This window comes from Rhododendron vialii, chromosome 2a, assembly GCF_030253575.1.
Source record: "Rhododendron vialii isolate Sample 1 chromosome 2a, ASM3025357v1".
Taxonomy (NCBI): Eukaryota; Viridiplantae; Streptophyta; class Magnoliopsida; order Ericales; family Ericaceae; genus Rhododendron; species Rhododendron vialii.
Window position 1 is genome coordinate 34,977,390 of NC_080558.1, and position 21,562 is coordinate 34,998,951.

General features: G+C 38.6%; 1 protein-coding gene across 1 annotated transcript; it reads right to left on the reverse strand.

Moving 5' to 3' along the window:
- Positions 1 to 3,581: 3,581 nt before the first annotated feature.
- On the reverse strand, positions 3,582 to 16,668 carry LOC131315804 (alternative NAD(P)H-ubiquinone oxidoreductase C1, chloroplastic/mitochondrial). Its single transcript, XM_058344999.1, has 11 exons — positions 16,427 to 16,668; positions 15,574 to 15,779; positions 11,923 to 12,018; positions 9,386 to 9,452; positions 9,130 to 9,313; positions 8,815 to 8,908; positions 8,497 to 8,709; positions 5,882 to 6,268; positions 5,628 to 5,704; positions 3,992 to 4,095; positions 3,582 to 3,905 (listed from the first exon to the last, which is right to left on the reverse strand). Exons 1-11 carry the CDS (start codon positions 16,476 to 16,478, stop codon positions 3,766 to 3,768), a joined length of 1,620 nt encoding a protein of 539 aa, XP_058200982.1. The 5' UTR covers positions 16,479 to 16,668; the 3' UTR covers positions 3,582 to 3,765.
- Between the last annotated feature and the right edge of the window lie 4,894 nt (positions 16,669 to 21,562).

A 21,562-nucleotide genomic window follows, 5' to 3' on the forward strand; every position in this document is an offset into this window, starting at 1 on the left:
TGTAACGACTCGAGTAACGATCCAAACTAGGGCCTGCTATGCTCGCTTCAGCAGCCTCCGGTCCCCTCAAAGTCCTCCGCACTTCAACAAGTGCTTGTCGTAGTTCATACGAGCAAGTTGAAGTCCTAGCCCTAGTCCCTCCCAAAACACTGTCCAAAATGGCCAAAGCCGCTGCATTGCGCTCTTCCGCACTCTCGGTATACGGCACCTCTATGGGACAGGGTGAGACCCTAAAGTGGGAGACCGTCAAAAACCAAGGAAGGTAGTCGGGATGTGACTCCCACGGGACTCCAGGCTGAATCGTAACTCGTTTCTCTGCATTCATGACATGATCGCGCCAATTTTCCCATTGACCATCTGTGTACGCGTAGACCACACTGTACGAATGACTATTAGCGCCTCTACCATCACATCCTCCTCAACCCCAACCTCTTGCCTCTGCCTTCGTCCTCGTGTTTTGCTTCGTTTACTTTCTGAAGCTAAAGCTTGCTCAGCCTTCCTCTTCCTTGCAGAAACGGTAGGAGGAACTCGTTTCATTTCCTGTACATTTGAACCATAGTTGTCAAAATTGTACGATTCACACAACGATATGAATCTATACATGAATCAAGGTTTATCACATTGTTGCATTTGACTAATATGAAACCACATGAATGAGTTAACAATTCAACTTTTATAATTGGGAAAAAGGTCAATTCGATTCAATATATGACGACTATGGTTAGAACACATGAATTAAAGATAGGAGGATTGGATACTAATTTTTGAATACAGATAAGTAAATCAGATTCTAATAACCGAAATAGAGGGGACTAATCGGACAGTAATGTCTGAATGGGTTATAAAGATTTGGATATTAAAATCTGAATGAGGTAATAAATTTTGGATATTAAATTCTGAATAAGCTAACAATTCATGCATGGTGATTAATAGATGAACAGAAGAATCCTTAGGCATATAAACAATTCGACACACTGATGGCTACATTTTACAAATAATAAAGACAAAACAGGATTAACACAGGATTTCTTGTTATGCTATGCATGTTGCAAATAGATCTCTTTCTCTCAATCTTTATCCTATGTCCACAAAAAACTATATGACAACTAATGATGTGACAAAGTAGTTGTTTGCCTTTCATGTTTGTGTTTACAGGTCATGTGTTGTTTTGTTTGGTGGCTGACATGTCAAATATTTCAAGATACTCTGGCATTGGTAGCCTATGCCATGTTGGTGGATACTACTTAAGACAAATATCAAAAACTTTCCGCCTGAAGACAAATACAGGAAACATTGTATGATCCACCTTCTCTTTCCCACTCTTATTCTACACATTGTTGACTTTCTTCATTCCTAAAGGAAAAGTTTCAGTTGTATTTGGAACTATAAGTTCTTTTGATGAAGTTGGTATTCTAGAGTCTTTTTATATGCAGGTGGTGGAACATTACAACTTAAAAACAGCATGCATGTGAAAAATTCAATTCAGACACTTAATACAAAAAGAACATCATCAGAACGGTCTAGAATTAGTTGGAAAAATGTCCAATTACTAGCTTACTACTGCGCTGTACAGCACTTAGTTTGAAGATGAATTTCTATCATGTTGTCCATGCTAAAATATGCAACAATCAAAATTGGTGGCTCCTTTTCCCGAAATGAAGTTACGGGAGGTTTCTGAAAGTCTGTTGTATTGTGCTAATGAAGGTGTGCTTCTCTTGGTTTTAGTATACCAAGTTATCAATTGACTACATTAACATCCTTTGGTGACTTGTTTCAGAAGAACATAGCCAATTGGACTTTGGTATCAAAACCGAAGATAATTAATTATTTTAGAAAGGGATTTTCTTCGCATTTGTGTTAATGGTGCTATTTCTAGGAGTGTAATCAAAACAGACTTTTCACTAGGTTATTGTGTTACAAATTGGAAGTGTTTCTACGTGTCATGACATTGTGAGTTATAGTTGTGAAGCCATATCGCGTCTCTATAAGCATAATAAAAGAGCTACAACTAGTGTGTTGAGCACTGTTCATGAAAATTGCATCTTACAAATTTATTAACATGTGTACAGACTACAAAGCTCATTGATTTGGCTTGCTTTAACATTTAGACATTCAAAAATTGGTTGAAAGAAAAGCTACAGCTCTGGTTACAACCAAGGGGTGCTAATCGAAATAGAGAGGACTAATCGGACTATAATGTCCGAATGGGGTATAAAGATTTGGATATTAAAATCCAAATGCGACAATAAATTTTGGATATTAAATTCTGAATGATCTAACAATTCAACTTTTATAATATTCGACTACGGGGCCATTCGGAAATTAAAATCCGAATGACACAATCAATTTCAAATATTAAAATCCGAATAGGGGCAAACAATCAACTATCCGAAATTGCGAAAAACAATCAGATTCTAATGTCCGATTAAATTTTAAATACACAAAATAACTTATTGTGGGTTTCTCTGGAAAAAAAACAAAAATCAAACGAAAAAAAAATCGCGTAATAACAAGATTCAAAATTTTACCGATGTTCCACTTCGAAATTGTTGGTGATGCCGGTGTGATGTGCTTTCTTCTCACACCTCCTTTGCCTCAAAGTTGCGCTACTGTCGTGGTGGGGACTGTACAGAAGAAAAAATAGGGAAGAGAGAGAGAGAGAGAGAGAGAGAGAGAGAGACGAGAGCGATAGACGGGATGGGGAGGCGGGGAGAGAGAGAGAGGGAGAGAGAGACGGGGTGGCGGTAATGGTGGGTGGGTGGCGGCGCCGTGGGGTGGGGAGGCGGGGATCTCCTGCAGAACGAGAGAAAAGAGAGAGAAGAGAGAGAAAAGAAAGGATCGGGGAAGAGAATGATAGAGGTGCTGGGTTGGGTTGTATGTATAATGTATACAAGGGCAAAAAGGGGACTTCATGGATATTCTTTTGGCTGCAAGTAGCAAATTCTTATAAGGTGGTGGTTTGTAGGTAGCAATTGGCTGCGCGTAGCAGAAACTACGCTGCAAATAGCGGCCACCTTTGTTTTTGGGGAGGCAGGGGCCGAAGTGGCGTTGTTTATCAGTTGAGGCATGCCCTAGCTATGCCCCTTCAGTTTATCTGCAGATGCCCACTATATCTTGCACAATCTCTGTGCTCCATTATGACTGTGTCTCAGCTGCTGATTTTCTTGCTGATCCCCAAGCTTTTGATGTGGACCTTAGTACTTGAATACATTCAAGGCAAATCATAATAGGGTGTGGATATTACAAAACCGGAGTGATTATTCAGTGCACGCGAAGCTCCAGGAGCAATTGATACTTTTTCTACAAAACCCTCAATGATAGCAGTGTCACGTCTTGATGTTGTAAATGGACATTTAGTCCGTAAACCACATGGGGGTTATGTTGTCATTTTGAAATGTCACGGAGGTAACTCGCCAAAGCCTCAAACCATGGGGTAGTATGGACTCTTCTCTATATTAGTGTGTGGGGATGGATGAAGGAAGTTCAAACCCAGAAACTACTAAACCTGGCTAAAGCTTGCCCTAACCGCCTGGTCTAAGCCTTGTCTTCTTTTATTGCTTTGGCATCTACGAAAAATAATGTGAAAGTAACTCGATTTCCCTTTCGTTTCACCATTTTCTTAACAAATTCACAATTCCAACCTGTTTGTATTCCCGTATACTGGTTAACAGTGCCAACAAGTCCATTAGGAAATGACTGGAGCACTCGATTTCAGAAAGGCCAACGGTACAAAAAAGTACTACACATTGAATGAAAACAACTGATCTACGGCCGTGAAAGAACTTCGGCAAGGGTACTCTGAAGTGATGCAACTGAATCTACCGCAGACTTCATGAGCCAACTGATTCCCACTTTAAGACGGTGTTCATCTGTTGGCAATCTGGCCAAGTATGCTATTTTCCTTGCTGAACAACAATCATGGTAGCACGAGTAATCAGAATGCGATGAGAGCAAAAACTGTCAAGATTGACGAAAGGGGTGGTGAATTTACCAGTATGACCTACAGGGCCCTCCAAGGTTAGCCCCTCAAGGAAACTCGGTGTAACAGCAGCATCGGATCTCCCAAGAGTCATCATCTCACCTAAATTCTGGAATCTAGAGTTCACATCGACACGTTACACATATTAGTTTGAAAGCCTAATACGTAATCAAATCTGCGTGTTTCTTGCAACAAAAGGCACATGCTACAAACTACTACTGTAAAAAGGTATTCTGCAACTAACAGATGCAAACATTATAGAATCATGGATCTGCCTTGCGTTTCAGCAGCAGGGCCGGAGCCAGGATTCAAGGTCGGGGGTGGCGAAAATTGAAAAGATTAACCCCTAAATAAATATTTTCTTTATACATTTAAGACATTCGAAAGGTACACGTGTGTTCTAATATTAATCATCTATAATGTCTCCAAAATAATCTTAATGTTGATCAATGATCATCCATAAACATATAAGTTATATGTTTATGATATAACAGTATACCGATCTACTGAAATAAAACTCTCAACGAGACTTTTCTTCAATTTGGGCCTTTTTTGTCTGTGGTTTAAAAGTTTAAAGTACAGAGAAGAAATAAGAGAAGAGAAAAGAGAAAGACGAAAGAGGGAAGATACAAGTAGTTGATTAATTTCTTTTCTTTTCTGGATAACCGGGGGTGGCCTGTGCCACCTCACCCCTCTCTTTACCTCCACCCCTGTTCAGCAATACCTCAAGTAAACTCAACCACCCACGCCGCCCCCCCCCCCCCCCCCCCCCCCCCCACACACACAGAGAAAGAGAGAGAGGCCTAATACTGCAGCACCAAAGTTCATGGCTGCAGTATTAGGTTTCAGGCTGCAAGATGCGTGTTCTTGCCCGCGGGCTGTCAACCCCAGCCATTAACATCCCCCTTCCCCTATATTTTGAGTTTTGACTTGAACCAAAAAAACCTACTCAGGCATATACATGGATAAAGACAAAGATAAAGACGAAGATCGATTCATGAATGAGTTTAAAATTTGGGTTCTTCCACCCAATGAAATTTTCGGTCATTCCGAAAACTTAAAAAATACAGAACTTCGAGTTGATAAAGTTTTCCAAGAGAACTAATGAAACCAGATTCAACACAAAAATCCATCAAGAATTTTGCAGATTGTTTCAAACTCTTTATTCTATATTTGGGTAAATCGTAAATCATCAAGTAGTTTTGTTGCCGCATAATGCCAAAATCACCCTAAGAAAGTAGTAAAGGAAATCATATGATTAGATCTGGATTTTTTTATTCATAAGTATCATTAGTAAGGGTTGAACTAATGGTCATGACTCTCACTTATAGAGTTTGCTCCATCTAGGGACTCAGTTCGAAACCTCTTACGGCTCAGTCTAGAAACTCAATCAAGGGCTAATTCATACGAGGATTAGCCTCAAACTTGAGTTTGTCCATTGGCAGAATGAAACCTAAGCCGTTGGGGTGTATTGTAGCAGATATACGATGCTAGAACTATGTAATAAAAATAATCTGACTCCTCAGACAAATAGATTACAATTAAGTTCCACGCGTGAAGGGGGAGGAAGAAAGTGAAAAGAAAATACGAAATAATTGAAAATGAAAATAATACAAATATATCTTTGGGAAAGGTGGTCAGTTCAAACCTAAAGGGCAGCAAATGTCGGTTGTTGATTGCAGCCCAAAGATTCCAACCAGCAAAATCTGCTTGCTGAAAAGCTACCTGAGAATAATATGAGAACATGCATCAGTATTAATATACCTTCTAATTATTAATGATAAATAATTTATCAGCCATGAAACAGGCATAAAGCATTCCTAGGCACCAAGATAAGTTATCCCATTTCTATTGATAAAATGCACCTCACATAGTATTAGCAGGACAATTTTTTTACTGTACCTGTGCTGTGGCTGGAAGTCTTCTTCCACTGGAGTCCCTTAATGCAGAAGAGTCACCAATTGCAAATATGCGCGGATGGCCCTTGACTCGAAGAGTTTCATCTGTCTCTGCTTGTCCCTGTTCAATTAAAGGAAGCCAATTGCGTTCTATTTGAGGGAGCAGAGGTTTAGACCCAACTGTCCACAACACTAGATCTGCATCCAGAGTTTGAACTTGTGAGCCTCCATCAAAAGGCCACAGCTCCAGAACAAGTCTGTCAGGATCTTGAGCTGCCCCTAAGTTGTTAGTTGTTCGAGCATCACTGTCTGAAGTTCTATATTCACTAGCTTTTGTTATAGAGCGCACAGAATAACCCAAAGAAAGTTGTATCTTCCTGGATGAAAGAACCTGAAGGAAGACATAGAAGTGCTGTAATTTTGTGAAATATAAATGCCACTTGCAAGCATTGACATCACATGTACAAAGTAGATGCTGATGACAATGGCCTTTCGTTAGCAAGACATAGGAATTTAAAACAGAATTATGATTTTTTGTGTGAAACAATCAAAGCTTTACAAAAGTGGGCTCAATAGAAACATGCAGTTTCATTGTAGATGGCAGAGGGAGAAGTGGTGACTGACGGATGTATTACTTATCTGAAAACTAGAATCCTAACTTGAAAAGGAAATAATCTTCATCCTTAATTCCTAACTATCTAAAACTTAAAAGAAGCGACATATCCATAATTAAATACAATAATAAAATTTGAAATTTGTAAATGAAAGCTCCAATTGCCATGCATATAAGTTCGCATAATTCTCCTCCACTAGCAGAAGATGAAAGTTAGCGTAAGCCTGACATGTGAGCAAGGTAGATGAGTTCAGAGGCTGATTTGAGAGTAGGTAGATATATATATATATATATATATATATATATATATAGTAAAGTTCGCGTCAATGTTGAGGTCCCCAAGCGTGAGTATAGAAGCTCAATCTGTGGAGAACTTAAATTCTCGTTAATGTTGGTAGCATAAGTTGGAGAAAGTGTTCACTCAACAAAGGAGGAGGACCCTTTATATAAAGAGGAAAGAGACCTTCTGAAATTGCGACAAGTGCTCTGTACGTTACATGCTCTGAATGACAGTTGAAAAATCAAAAAAACCTAACTTCCTTTTAAGGAAATGAATCTTATATCTAGCATCTTGAAGAAGGTAACGATGATTGGAAAGAAGAATATTTCAAATACAACAAAAACAATACCAATGTAATGCAGCCAGTATGGGCGGGGAAGGACAATAGACGGACCTACCCTTTGGCAATAGATGCACATAGTGGCTGCCCTCACAAAGTATATTACGAATGATAGTTTTAGAACAATGAATCTTCATCTCAAGTAGTATTCTCTCATTTGAGAACAACTTGCCCAATAAAAACATGAGTTTTTTCAGAGCAAGAAGAATGTTATCTTCTTCCAGTATTCGATAATTTTCATTTTCAGCTGCCTGGGCAGCTCTCAAGTCTAGCTCAAGTCATGACAGGGTTTTATTGTTCTTCTATCTAATATATTTCTATCTTTCATGAGCCATAGTAAACACTCATGTCAAAATTAAGGTAAAGCAAAGGACGTAAACAACCAACGAGAGGCTAAAAACTATCTGCATTCTATACTAACGCAAAAAACTTTTTGAGTGTAAGCAAAAACTTTTATTGCATAGAAAATTATTGCTGAAAAAAAATGTAATACAAACACTTGAGAATAAATCCTTCTCTCGCTCGGTGATAGTAGTACATTCTAGAGCAACAGTTGTAACAATAAATCCTAGGTTGAGGCTGTGTTACCTGGACAATTGATGGCTTCAGTAGGAGGAATGGGACATTAAGGGTATGCCACATGCTTTCAAATGAGGTACAATATGAGTCGACTTGTATACAGGTCTCACCATTAGGAGTCAAGATACATTTGACTATGAGAGCAATTTTCTTCAAATAATTGGGCATCTAATAGAACACAGTATATTAATCTTCAATTTGACTGTAAACTGCAATTGTAGGAGAACTTAAAAACCATCATTTTTACGTTTTCTCAAGGCAATTTCACTTTCTAGATCTTGGATGAATACATATAATATTTTCCTCCTAAGAAAACTTTTGAAAAAAAATCTAGAGGAAAAAGTATTTGGATCACTTTAAATCGCTAAATTCACCATTTTGGAACAACAGTGAATCACATAATGGAACATACATTTCACAACGTATAGCATTTTTCAGTAACACTGGACCGTGCTATTTGTATGCAATATGATATTCACAACAAATATCGATCACCTCAACATGATTGTCCTGATAAATCATGCAAGGGGCTGGTTGAGAAAACTAACTTCTTTCGACAATAAGTAAAACAACAGGCACTATCAATAAAATTTAGTGAAATCAAAAGCAGAATCTTTTGAAAATAAGTGAATAACAGGCACCACTAATTCAATTTAGTGAAATCACACGGCACAAGCATATGGTGGAGGGATGTGACACTCATGGAAAGCAAAGTAAACGCGCGCGCACGTGTGCACAGGGGAGGGGGGCAACAGTGTCATTTAACATTGACAAACTTCCAGAGTTCTTAATTACAAGAGTTCTTACTTTCAGGGCAGCTTCCCTGTTGCCAGGCGGGGCAGTTGGCAAGATTGTTGTATCCCTACCAATTGCATGCACAACTCCTTTATCTTTCAGTCTCTCTGATACTGTTGCAGCTAACTCAACTCCAGCATAACCACACCCCACCACAGCCACAACGATTGGAGTGTCCTTTCCAAAGTACTTCCGCTCCAATTCTCTTAACCGCTTTTCTACCATCTACATCAAAAAGAACGCCAAGGTGTGAAAAGAAGCTTATATGGAGCTTAACCTAATTAGCCAAAGTTAAAGTTTATTAGTAGTTTCTCTGTTGTCAATACTAACATATGCATCCTCCAGGGTGGAGAACGGAAATGCAAATTCTGCTGCACCGGGTACAAGATCAACTTTACCTGCAGCACCCAAAGCAAGTACCAACCTGACTGCCCAGGTTCCAAAATGTAAAATCAGCAAACTATTGAAGTGCATGTGTAAATAAGATAGTCACCCAGAAGCTAATGTACAGATTAACAAATCATAAAGAAGTATTGTTGGACTTTTCAGATGCCTATGGGTGAATGCAACAGAGAAGATTAATAATTGAAGGGCCCCAAAAATTTTACACTTCCCTATCGAAAATCTGCAATAGAAAAACTATACCAGTCATATTCAACAACAAGCCCACTCTCAAGATGTACGGCTCCTCCACAGCCAGATCTCGTAGACGCATTCATTCCCTCATAATCATAGGTATGTAACAACTTCACCCTGTCTTGGAAAAATTGCACACTAGTATTGCCAAGCAAATCTGAGAAACGTGGAGCTATTTCCCAGACATCAACTTCTGCATTGAAAGAGAAAACGAAATTTGTATTGTATCATCAGGTATATTATCTTCCTCCAATAAAAGACATACCTCCAGACAACAGCTCATATAACATTGGCTTGAAAACGAAGCGTTCAGACTGGTCAAAAAGAAGTATCTGCTCCCAGTTCAAATAAATGTTAATTAGCAGTTGAGTGAACGAAATAATTGAAGCTACTGTTTCTCACATCAAAATGACCAATTTATTTGCGAAGAAGGGTTACAAAACTTTACATTTCTGCATTGGTGGTTGACAATTTGTCACCGCCATCAAAAGATGTTCGTCTCCCCACCATTATCTTTCGTTTCAAAAAATACAGGTTTAGGTGGCATGCAGTAGTCACGATACAATATTGAATGCAACTTCATGTTTTGAAGCTTATACTTTAGGTAAGGTTAAGTTTAGTTTGCCGTTGGAATGCAATTAGAAGGCAGCTTCCTCAAGTCAGATGGGCCAAGGTAGTTTGGTTCAAGCATGGGGTGTATAGATGGGCTATTATTCAGTGGATGACTGTGTTAGGCAGGTTACCAACGTTGGATAGGCTTCATAAATGAGAGATTGTCCTAGATTCACAGTGCTTTTTATGCAAAGCTGCTGTGGAGACTCATGAACACTTGTTCTTCCAGTGCTCCTTCTCTATGATCTGGGCCATCTGGCAAAATGGTCTGCACAAAAACAGGTCCCTTTGCCCTGCGCAAGAGTTGATCCCTTCAATGGTTAATTCAACATAGCCCTGAATTCAATTTTGGATGCCTGGTCTATAAGCTCTCTCTAGCTGCAGTTTTGTACCACGTCCGGAGTGAAAGAAATAGCAGAATTTTCCACCACCACTTGAGCATTGAGCAGCAAGTGGAAACCAAAATCATCAATGCTATCACAGCATGTGTTAGTTCTTGGAGGGGAGTTAAAAAATCTGATTGGAATCTGGCACCAGCCTCTGCTTGGAACTTTCCTGGCAGGATTTTTGTAAACCTTGATTGCTTGTATGGTTGTCCATGTGCCTTTTTCATTTTCATTTCTGATTGGCTCTGGGCAGGATTGTATACCTGAGCTAATTCAAAATGTTTGTTTGTACTCTGTTTGAGTTGATTGTATTGTTCCTGGGGAATGCCCCTGTGCTTGTGTAATGGGTTTTGTCAATAAAATTCACTTACCCCAAAAAAAATAGTTTAGTTTGACGTTCTCTCTTCCAAAAAGACTCAAAGGAAGTCATCAGATAGGAAGAGATCAACTAGCAGCACGAAAATAGAAATTTTGAATCATTCCGTAGTGGACTCCAAGTCTCCAATTATCAGACAGATTCCAATCATCTTCTGCAATTACAAACTGCTTAGAGGGATTTGAGACCTTGAATACTGTGACTATATTTTAAATTGCGGTGGGAATCCAACCACGAACATTCATGAGTGCACTCTGTGTCCCAAGCTTCCTGAGTTCACTAAGGATTGCACATCAAGTTTATATTGGACGATTCGAAACATATGTTATGTCTTCATGTCTGATTATATTCACATAGGCATGTGTTGTTTATTTACATGGGTGAAACAAGTAAAGCGGTTATTGAATGAAATGTATTTCATTAACATCAGTGAATACCTTTAAGTCACTAACTGTCCTTTAACAACATTGGCCAACTACTTGTACGAATTCAAAGCTTGAGGGACGTCTCACCGATTTATCAAACTAAGGTGCCCAGTGTGTTCGTAAGAAAGGTCTTTTACGGGTTCTAATGACCAAATTTGAAGTAATCATGCCCACGTGGCTAATACTAATCTAAATGGACCAAATACAAAATAGTAGCAACCCGCACTCGACTTTGTTTTGTCTGCAAAAAGTTTGGTTCCCCATATGGCACACCTCATGGTTAGCACAAGCACCCACCAAGCAATGAGACTTTCGCTTATAGTATGGTTTGCACAAGCACCCACCAAGCAATGAGACTTTCGCTTATAGTAGGTTGGATGCCTCATAACTTGGTTGTAAGTCTGTAAGCTATGAGAGACTCAAAGTTTTGCTTTGTAGTTGAATAACAAAGAATGCATCTCGAATCTCAATTGACTCAAGTGTGGGATAGCTTGAGGCTCAATATAAAATAGCTGTGGGACTCAAAAGAAGTTGCCATGTCATTTAGGCATTTCGCTTTACATCGCTACCAATGTACAAACATGAAGTTCAATCGAAACGAGATTCAAGAATAAGGGTGATACGCTCATATCATGCATCAAGACAACTCGGGCGCCAAACCTGATACTATTTTCATTCCTCTAGGGCAAGAAATAGGTGAATCATGACCCTATAGAAGCGGGGCTCGCATGACATTGTCAGATTGGCGCCAATATTTCATCCCACGATATCTGTATTTAACAAATTTAGAAGAGCCCAGAGAAATTTCAACCCTGATAACTTATCTGATCACCTCTTGTGCATCTAAATGTGCGATAACTGCAGGCAATGATACGAAATCTATGCCCACTCATCCAGCGAAAAAATTGGGCCAATGATGAGCAAAAAACTTCCTTGCTGCTGCTGGAGTTGACAAAAGACAAAAAATAACAAACAAACAACCAAACCATAGCATATAGCTTACCTGAGGTTTCTTGTCACGAGCCCACTCAAGGGATTCTAGTCTTAAAGCAGTATATAGACCTCCAAATCCACCGCCTAATATGCATACCCTTGGGTTCTGTAAGCAAAAACTTTCTATTAATTAAAATGTATAACCATATCTATCAATAAGTATGCAGGCCACATAAATCCTGCAAAACAAACCAAAAAAGACAAAAAACAAAGCATTCTTTCAGCCTGATATTATACGACAATCGTCATGCATGAGATCATTTCTGAAAGCGGTCACAAGTAACGTCATAGAGCCCAAGCACAGTCTATCTATCAAAGGTACACTATAAACCCTAGAAAGGTACGCTGTTTCTTTAGACTTAAGTCTGGTAAACTTTCCACCTCTCTGAGTTGAGATTGACTTTAGCATCGAAGCACCCTTCGGCTAGGATACGGCCAGACGACACTGACTATTTACTCCTTTTGAAGTTCTAACTCTAAGGAAGTACAGGGGCTGACTATACCACCAGAAATATGGGGAAAAATTGTACACGCAACAATAGTGAAATACAACAACAACAAACAACAATAACAGAACCCATCTTAATCTGCAGCTTTATTTCATGTCATATTGAAAACGCAAGATGTGTGGAGAGGCAAGAATCATTTCAAACTCTTAATCTGGGACTTTCTTTTCTCTTCTTAATTTGACGTCGTCGAGACGTTTAGATCTTGAGTTGATTACATGGATCTAAACCAGTCCCCGTGCGAGCTTGCATTCTAGTTGATTCTTCTTACCTCCAATATTATCAGTTCAAAACTAAAAAGCTCTCAACTCACATTTTAACACACTCCAATCCTCCTTCTGCCACAATTAATGCCCCTTCCATGGTTACATGTCAAACACTTGCCCTAAGTAGAATTTTTTTTTTTAAGTTATCAAAAAAATTGTAGTTTACTTGCAATAAGACAGGAATGCCTGACTCTTAAATTTACTTTACTAAGGAGACCGAAGACGGCCAATGCAAGGCCTATAGCATCATTATTCAACCTACCATACATCGTGTTTGAAAAGGGAAATACAAGAGAATTAGTGAAATGCTAGAGGATGGTAATAGTGCTGAGATGTATATGATAGCATCTTGGAAGGTTGTGGCACTAGGATGGAAGGAGATCATCAGAGGTGGTGGAGATGAGACTGAGGAAACATTATGATATCAAAAAAGCAGTGGAGAGTACGAAGGTCAGATGGAGGTCTATTCAGAGATCCATGTGCATGCATATAGGACCCCTATAATGCATTGGCAGAACCACGGAGCCAGCTCAACCGACAGCCATGCACATCAACACGCATTTAACTCAAACCCTTGATTGCAGCTCTCATTTTCTAACCAACCAATCATGCTCAGACCACAAAGGCCATACCAAATCCATGTAGCTACATGAGTTTAGGAGTGATACGTTCCCAACTTCCAAGGGTCACATTTCTCGGTCAAATCCTCTTTCTTTGTCTCTAAGGTAGTTCAATGCCGAGTGAACCCAACGGGTTAGGCTTGTGGTTTTGAAAATGGGCAACCACTATGGCGGTGAGACTATGTTTCCCTCAAAAGGCTACAACTGTTTCCACTCTTTACATAGTTGTGACTCATGAATTGTACATTTGTCACACTTTGAGGAGATCTATCCTATAATTTTACTTTGTTCACAAAAAAATATTCTCCCTGTTCCGAAAAGACGTGCAATTTCGGATCAAAAAATAATGTACTTCTGTGCATAATGTTTTAAATTGCTTGACACCAAATTAAAGATCTCAGTCAGTTCTTTATGTTAGTCTCATAAATTTAAAAAATTATGCAATGAAGTACTTCATTTTTTTATCAGAAAATTGCACATCTTTTCGTCATAGATTATCATTTAGGAACGAACGGAGTAACTTGTTACACGTTAATATTTCTGTGGTGAGTTCTTTCTATATCAACTTATTTTGGTTATTTAACATTTGTAACATGAAATTTCGAAGAACATATAGGAAATGAAACGTGTATTGGTCAAATTTCATGAAGTTATGGAAAAAGAATTAAAAAAAAACCCCAGCTCTGGTTGCTGCTACCATTATGCCACAGCAATAACACCCAAAACTGCATCACCACCCTCATTACCGTTATAGAAGTAACCCCAACTGCTTTTTAAAACCTTGGTCGAGCCACACATCCTTGACAATCCCTAAACTACAGCCTGTAAGCCACATAGGCTATGGTGATCCCAATCGGAGCTCATAGGCCCTATTAATAGCCTAAGTTGGCGCAGCAATTCCAAAAAGCACTTCTGAGGATCAAGCAAATAGATTGGACAGGCCATTCAATGGAGGTTGCCTACACATGCATAAAGAGGAGGCACTCGGCCAAAAAAAATGCGCCTTAATCTTGAAGATGACAAGTAGAAGGGCATGCTTGGTTAGAGAGCCACTCGACTTAACCCTGTGGGAGCCGGGAGTGTAGGCCTAACCATGAATGTAGAAATTTTCCTTTAGATAAGAGATCCTTCATCAACACAAAGGGTAGCAAGAACGACCTAATAAATAACTTCCCTTTTATCCTTAGGCTCAAGCAAGCTTAAGGCACCATAAGCACTATCTTGGTTGGTGTGGCTTGACCTTGAATGGAGCATCATCTATGGTCCACTTGCCACCTCATGAGATTGACATGTAATACATGTTGCACCATACTCTTGGAGATGCCATGTGAAGAAGATGTGGTGGTGCCACATGGCAAAGCTGGCCATATCTAAAGCTTACATTTTAACGTTTAGAACATAAAATGTTTAGAACTTACAAAAAATAAATTGAATGGTATTTAAAATTTTAAAATCTCACAGGAAGAAACCTTTTCATGCAAATATCGAGTCCTTATCAGGAGTCATAGTTGTACGTGAAAGTATAGCATTAAATAACTCTACACCCTCCATGTAACTATTGCAAGAAATTTGTATTACCTCTCCCGGTGACTATAGAACTTTCACTACACACTTAGTCTAAGGAGGCACCGCACTGATGAAAACAAACAGCTACCGGAACACATAATACACCATCCAGATTCGAGAGTGTTCTGTCCGTCTCAAATGTAACAGTAAGGAAACTACAAAGAGCGAGATTAGGTGCAGACTAGACAAGTAGGGCACCAACATTGCACTGCTTGAAAAGTCATATGAGGTGGTCATGAATGCGTACTTTCATTCCTTCGAAAACCTTTCCAAGTCAGCAGAATTGAATTCAAAAGAAGACGCGACAAGTGATTAATTCAAGAAAGACACCCAAAGCTCGATCAAAGAAAGGAACACCAACGGACACGCAGATTTATCATATATTTAAGTGATCAGTTGGCAAGGCTAGAAGCACGCTTCACATAAACTATTCAACGCGTTTTCAATAACAAGGAATATGCCTTTCTTAGTAATTCCTATAAAAACATGTCCCACTGGTCAAGACAATTCCATTATGACAGAATGGATACTAATCATGTCTCGTTCCAAATAAGACCCAGTAAGAAGGCCATGTCATATATTGTAACTAGTAACTGCTGCAAGTGTGTACGGCTCTTTACTTAGAGACAACCACAAATTATCTACATTACCAATTTACCATAGTCCTTCAGTGAAATTAAACCCAAAGAGAGTTGAATTAAACCTTGTCATTGGGCCACACATAAGTTCTACGTGTTCCTTCATCTTCAGACACTTCCCCCACCGACCCATTACTCTGTGAGGCTCCTGGAACAATGATGGGCAATCCCCTCCCTGGAATTCCTCCAAACAAAAACGAATTGGTTCCAAATTTAGTTCTGGAGACCGGAAAAAATAGCTTGCCCCATTGCCTTGCACCTCCTGAAGTCCCTGAACATAACAAACAAACCCACACATGTTCTTGTACTTCAACCATCAACTCAGTTGATTTCACAATAAGGCCATGTTCTTCAGTTATTGGTTTGGTGTCTTTGTTCGTCCTTTCTGAATTTTCGTTAGATTTACGTCAAATTACGTACTCCTTATTTGCCTCTCGACAAAAGGAGTTTAAGAAATTAAAATTAAGAACGAAAGCAAAAAAAGCTCACGAAAGATGAAAAAGAGTTCGAAGAATCTATCTTTGTCTTTGGTGCCAGTGTTCTAAAAGTCGGCCTAGGTGCCTAGCGCCGTCCAACGCCTACATTAGGCAGCCGACTAGTCGGCTCTAGGCGCCTCTTTTCGGCCTGACAAACACCTAGCGATTTTTAAAACATTGTTTGGTGCCGTCTCATCTAAAACTTTTTTTCAAATTCGATTCATTTTTTCACTCTTCCAACTTACTTTTTTCACTTTGATTGAAATTTTCGTACTTTTTAAATTTCTCGTTGAGACAAATCAAAATGATTTGCTCATAAAAGGTTTTTTTACCAAAAACTAAACAAGAAATTCCAAGAGATAAAACATACCAAGCCAATAATTTTAGGAAGAACAAGGCCTAATTGCATTCAAATGCATACGCTATGGAAGGGAAAACTCACCATTGAAAGTTATTAGTGATGCCGAGGCAGGTAATGTAGCGTGTACCAACATTGTAGAGAGAGAAACAGCACCCACAACCTCTCTCTGTGTCTTCGATTAGGTTTTATGGCGTTCTACAACTACAAGAGAGGGGGGGGGGGGGGGGGGGGGGGGAGAAAGACGATGAAGCAGCACAGGGGCCTGTGCTTTTGATGTGGATGTAGTGGTTCCACGCTGTTTTCATCAGCCGCGAGTGAAGATAGTTGTGGGGATTTTCATTTCAGTAGCATTAACGGCAGAATAGACTACCGACTAAAATATTATCTATTTTTTGAATTAAAAATTATATATATTATAAAAAAATGACATGTCTGATGACTAGCTCGTAGTTTTTGTTTGGGAAATTACCGATCAGTGGAGGACAAAGTCATTATTCACCACTTTCATGGTCTACAATTCTGAAACCACCAATACATGGTACCATCTGTTTTAATCACCAATACATGGTAACATAACACCGGTGAGACAGTGGGGACAATTTTGCCCTTGATATAAACCGGCATCGTTAGATCAAGCAATACGAAACAGACAAAGTTTCTCTCTCTCTCTCTCTCTCTCTCTCTCTCTCTCTGCTTTGGTCTCGATTGCTCTCGGCTTTGATCCAACTATTCGAAATTCACTTCCGATGGGGCAACTCTAAGCGCCAAACTTTCAATCCACTTTGAACGCATTTTTGCAACTGTTCGAAATTCCAAAATTGATGGTTTTGGCACCAAAGCATCCGTCTACGTGTTAGCTTTCATTCCTAATTTGAATCACTCAAAACCGACCTATAGAACTCCTTAAAATCAGTTTCTGTTCAAAGGTGATTTTATCCAACCTGGGCAGTTTCAAAGTTTTCCATATTACACCTCTCCTCCACTGTTTTATACATTTTTCAGAGTATTAAGAGTAACACAAACATTTTTGTTTCAACCGTCGTACAAACATTTTTGGACAACTATGGTTTTTCACATTGGTTCACATTTATGATTTACTACATCATGGATGAATGAATGAAAGCGAACTTGGTTTTTCACATAGACGAATTCATATTGAAAAAGATCACTATCAAGTGGGGAAATTCCCAATGAACCAAAATGTAGTATGTAAGAACTTGTGATGACAATTTGAAGAATTTTATATTTGTGAAGGAGTTCTCTCTATTCCAAAAGTACACAGACTCTGGATGCAAAATTTTGCACTAAATTCGAAATTTATAAACACAATCCGAGTCAACTTGAACCAACCTTATTTGGACAAAAAAGGGCACGTCAAAAAATCAAACAAACTTTTATGTTATATTGAAAAAGACTATTACATTTTTTGAAACGGACCAAGTCATATAGAGTTGGAGGAATGTCATCTCCAAGTCAACTTGAACCAACCTGAATTTGGGCAAAAAAAGGGCACGTCACAAAATCAAGCAGACTTTATGTTATATTGAAATAGACCATCACTTTTGTTGATAAATACCAAGTCATATCTTGTTCAATAAATGTCAAGCTCAACCAACCCTTTTTGAGCAAAAATATGGCACGTTAAAATATCAAATAGACTTTATGTTATATTGAAAAAGACCATTAAGTTTTTTGAAACAGACCAAGTCATATAGGAACATCAATATATCAAACATACTTGATTATATTGAATGAGAGATGGCATTTTTCAATATATAACATAAAGTAATATATGCAATCAAAATCTGTTCGGCTATACATTTCTGTGCGAAAGTCATATCCATGCGAGAGCAAACTTTGACGACTAACTCATCAAACGATATGCCATCTTCAATGATTGTGGCTTTAGATACACCATCCATATACTTCTCCAAGCTACCATCCGCATTTGCCATGCGCTCACCACCCGAATAACAAAAACACATCAACTTCTAAGGAGTCGTTGATATGGCTGCACAACATCAACCAAATATATAACCATTACGCAATTCATACTCAATTACATGATACAAGGGACGTTCAATTTTTCGAACAGTCCAAAAAAACAAGCACATATACCCATGTAACCCTTTAACTTACACCCATAACACTTGTCTGGAAGAAGTAATCTGTAAATCATACAAGACAACAGTAGGAAGTCAAATATTTGTATGGAGCAACTACAATGCTATGCAAAACACGTAATTTAATCAAAAAGATTAAACCACTAAACTCTTCAAAACCATATTACATTTCAATACTAATACTAATACATAGCACCCACAATTTAATGTTCATGTACAACACATTAAACTTACTTACAAATTGTCCGCAAAATGTTAGATGCCACAAATATATTACATTGGGAGTTCTTCAAATTATCTTCGCATATTACAGACAATGACTCGCCTTGGATTACATATGCTTTTTACAAAAAGGAACCAACCACTAGCATATACGGTTTCAAGTCAAAGCATCAGCTTCGATTACATTGTCTTCTTACAAAAAGGAACCACCTACTAGTCCCGCTTCCTAGAATTCTAAAACCAAAGCATTTAACCGCTCCTTGAATGGGACAATCTCAAATACTTAGTTCCAGGCTTACTATGGGTCCCCATGATAGCAAGTAGAATAACAAGCAAAATAGAATAAGCAACCCACGCTGCCCACATCAGTCCATTGCTTTTCCTCACGGTTGCCTCCAATTCATTGTTCTTTTTCTCACATTCTTTGATCCTCCTCCCATATTCCTTGTTCTTTTTCTCACATTTTTCGATCTTCCTCCCATATTCGTTACATTTTTCCTTTTGTTCCTTATACTTCATCTCAATTTCTTCCATCTTCGTCTCATATTCCACAATACGATGTTTGATTGACCATATGTCCCTCTGGGATCGAAGAACCACTTCTCTTGCTCACCAATGGGACCATCTAACCATCAAAGTAATCACAGTGTGCACCACCAGTTTTGGCGAACCGGGATACCAATAAGGGCACCTGAAGAACCTTCTACCTGGATTCTTATCCGTCCACGAGGTGTGCAAGACCGCTTGCTCACTGTGCTCACAAACTCGTATCCTTACAGGACTTCCCGTCGTTCCACTGCTTGAATTAGATTCCATGCCTCCTCTAACCAAACCAAAATATGTAACTGTCATATAACATAAATAACAAGTGCATCGAGTATGTGACTTTGTTTCCATGATTATAAGAATTACATTACACGAGATGGTTAAAATAAAACATGAGTTGTCCCATTTTGTAGAGTCCAAACATACACTAAAAATACCCATTTAACGTACAGGACTTGTCTACCAAAGTTAATCGAAATTCTAACAGGACAGCAATGCCAAGTGAAATATTTATATGGACTAAACTACATGTTCTTTACAAAACAAGTCATATAATAAACAGACCAAACAATCAACAAAAATGGAAACAACAAAGGGACAACAAACTGATCCAACCAACAATCTACCAGTACAACTATTGTAGGTAAACATCAGTCACATGCCAAACAAGAGCAAGCCAATAATCACTAATGTGAGCCAGATCTTGTGTAGAACCAACAACTAGGGTTCAATGGTCCACATTCGCTCTATCAATGAATTTTTACGCTAAATAAGAACAACCAGAAACAAAATTGGAAATTGTAGCTTCTTAACCCATCTTCAACTTTGACAAAACGAGTGTATCTTTTCTGTGTGTGTGTGTGTGTGTGAGAGAGAGAGAGAGAGAGAGATACCAGAGTGAGAGACTGAGTGAGAAAGGAGTCGTCGTCGCCTGGTGTGAGGAGTCGAGAGAGACCGAGTGAGAGAGGAGTCGTCGTTGCCTGATGTGTGGAACGAATGAGAGATTGGGGGAGGAATGAATTTTAGGGCTTATAAGTGATATATAATGGAGGGTAAAATAGACATTTCAAGTAGGCACACCATGTATTTGTCAATAATTTCCCTCCTGTCATGCGAGTGGTAGTTTCAAGACTACAGACCATGATTTTGGAATAAATCCGGGTCAACACCTCTGACCCGTCATTTTCCCTTTTTATTTAGGTAAATGGTCGTTTAGTTGATGATTAAAAGTAACATCTTTAATAAGCACTCTCCCATCTAATGTTTTAACCTAGCCGACCCTATCTCTCTCCCTCTCTCGCAACCCTAATTACCATAACTCCTCTTCTTCCTTTCCCTCTTTTCGTGGGTTTCGTACCCGTGTGTGGCGGTGGGAGTGGAAGACCATGGTATTATTCTGACTCTCTTTTTTTGTTTTTTCATTTTTTCTTCCGTCTCTCCCGATTAACGACTTGTCGTCTAATCTATGATAGTTTTGTCTCTCATTTTACAAAAGACAAAATGTCTATTATTCCTGGAATTTTATTTTGTCATTTTCTCTTGTCTTCTCTCTCAAACCAAACAAGGGGGGAAAATTTTTAACATTCTCTTCTTTTCTATTCCTTTCCACATGTTCCAAACAAAACAGTGTCTTTAGGATCATGTTTTATGTAATGTTATTTTAATTTGATCTGTAAAAATTATGATAGAAAATTTAAAGAAAAAGTTTTTGACACCAAATTTTGCCTTATCTACTATCATTGAAGATAATTAGAGATATTACAATTTCTTGGATCAACCAGTCAAGTCCAGGCATGTTAAAGCATACAGTGATAAAGAGTGCAGTACCAGATAAAGATAAACGGGCTCTGTAAGTATCATGCTGCTCCCGCGGTAAGCCATCAATCATTCTTTTTAATTCATAAAAAACATCTACATGTGCATAACTTAGGCATACACAAAGTAGGTTAGGATCAAAGCGAGAACACAAGACACAAGATATTATAATGAAACTGACTAACTTGATTACTTGCTTGAACTAACTTGGTTTTTACAATAGACAGAACCCTCCTTTTATAGGCGTAAGGAGGGAATACTGAAATTGATGTTTACATCATGGCTTACGTACAAACATTTCTACATAGTACCACATATAATTAGGAGTTACTATTACAAGACTTTGACTCCTGACATCTTTACTGTACACATAATTAACTTACACTATTCATACAAGACTTTCGGTACTATTACAAGACTTTCACCCCTTCTGAAAAGGAATGAAAAAACCATTACATTTACTACATTACACAGCACATCTATTAATATTTCTTTAATTACAACAGTACCT

Bases quoted from the DNA above. Each gene is read 5' to 3' on its own strand.
- LOC131315804 (XM_058344999.1), bottom strand. From the start codon at position 16,478: ATGTTGGTACACGCTACATTACCTGCCTCGGCATCACTAATAACTTTC. The intron at 15,780-16,426 runs GTGAGTTTTCCC...TGTTATGTTCAG, and splicing joins ATCACTAATAACTTTCAATG to GGACTTCAGGAGGTGCAAGG. The intron at 6,269-8,496 runs GTAAGAACTCTT...GTCTTCCTTCAG, and splicing joins ACAGGGAAGCTGCCCTGAAA to GTTCTTTCATCCAGGAAGAT.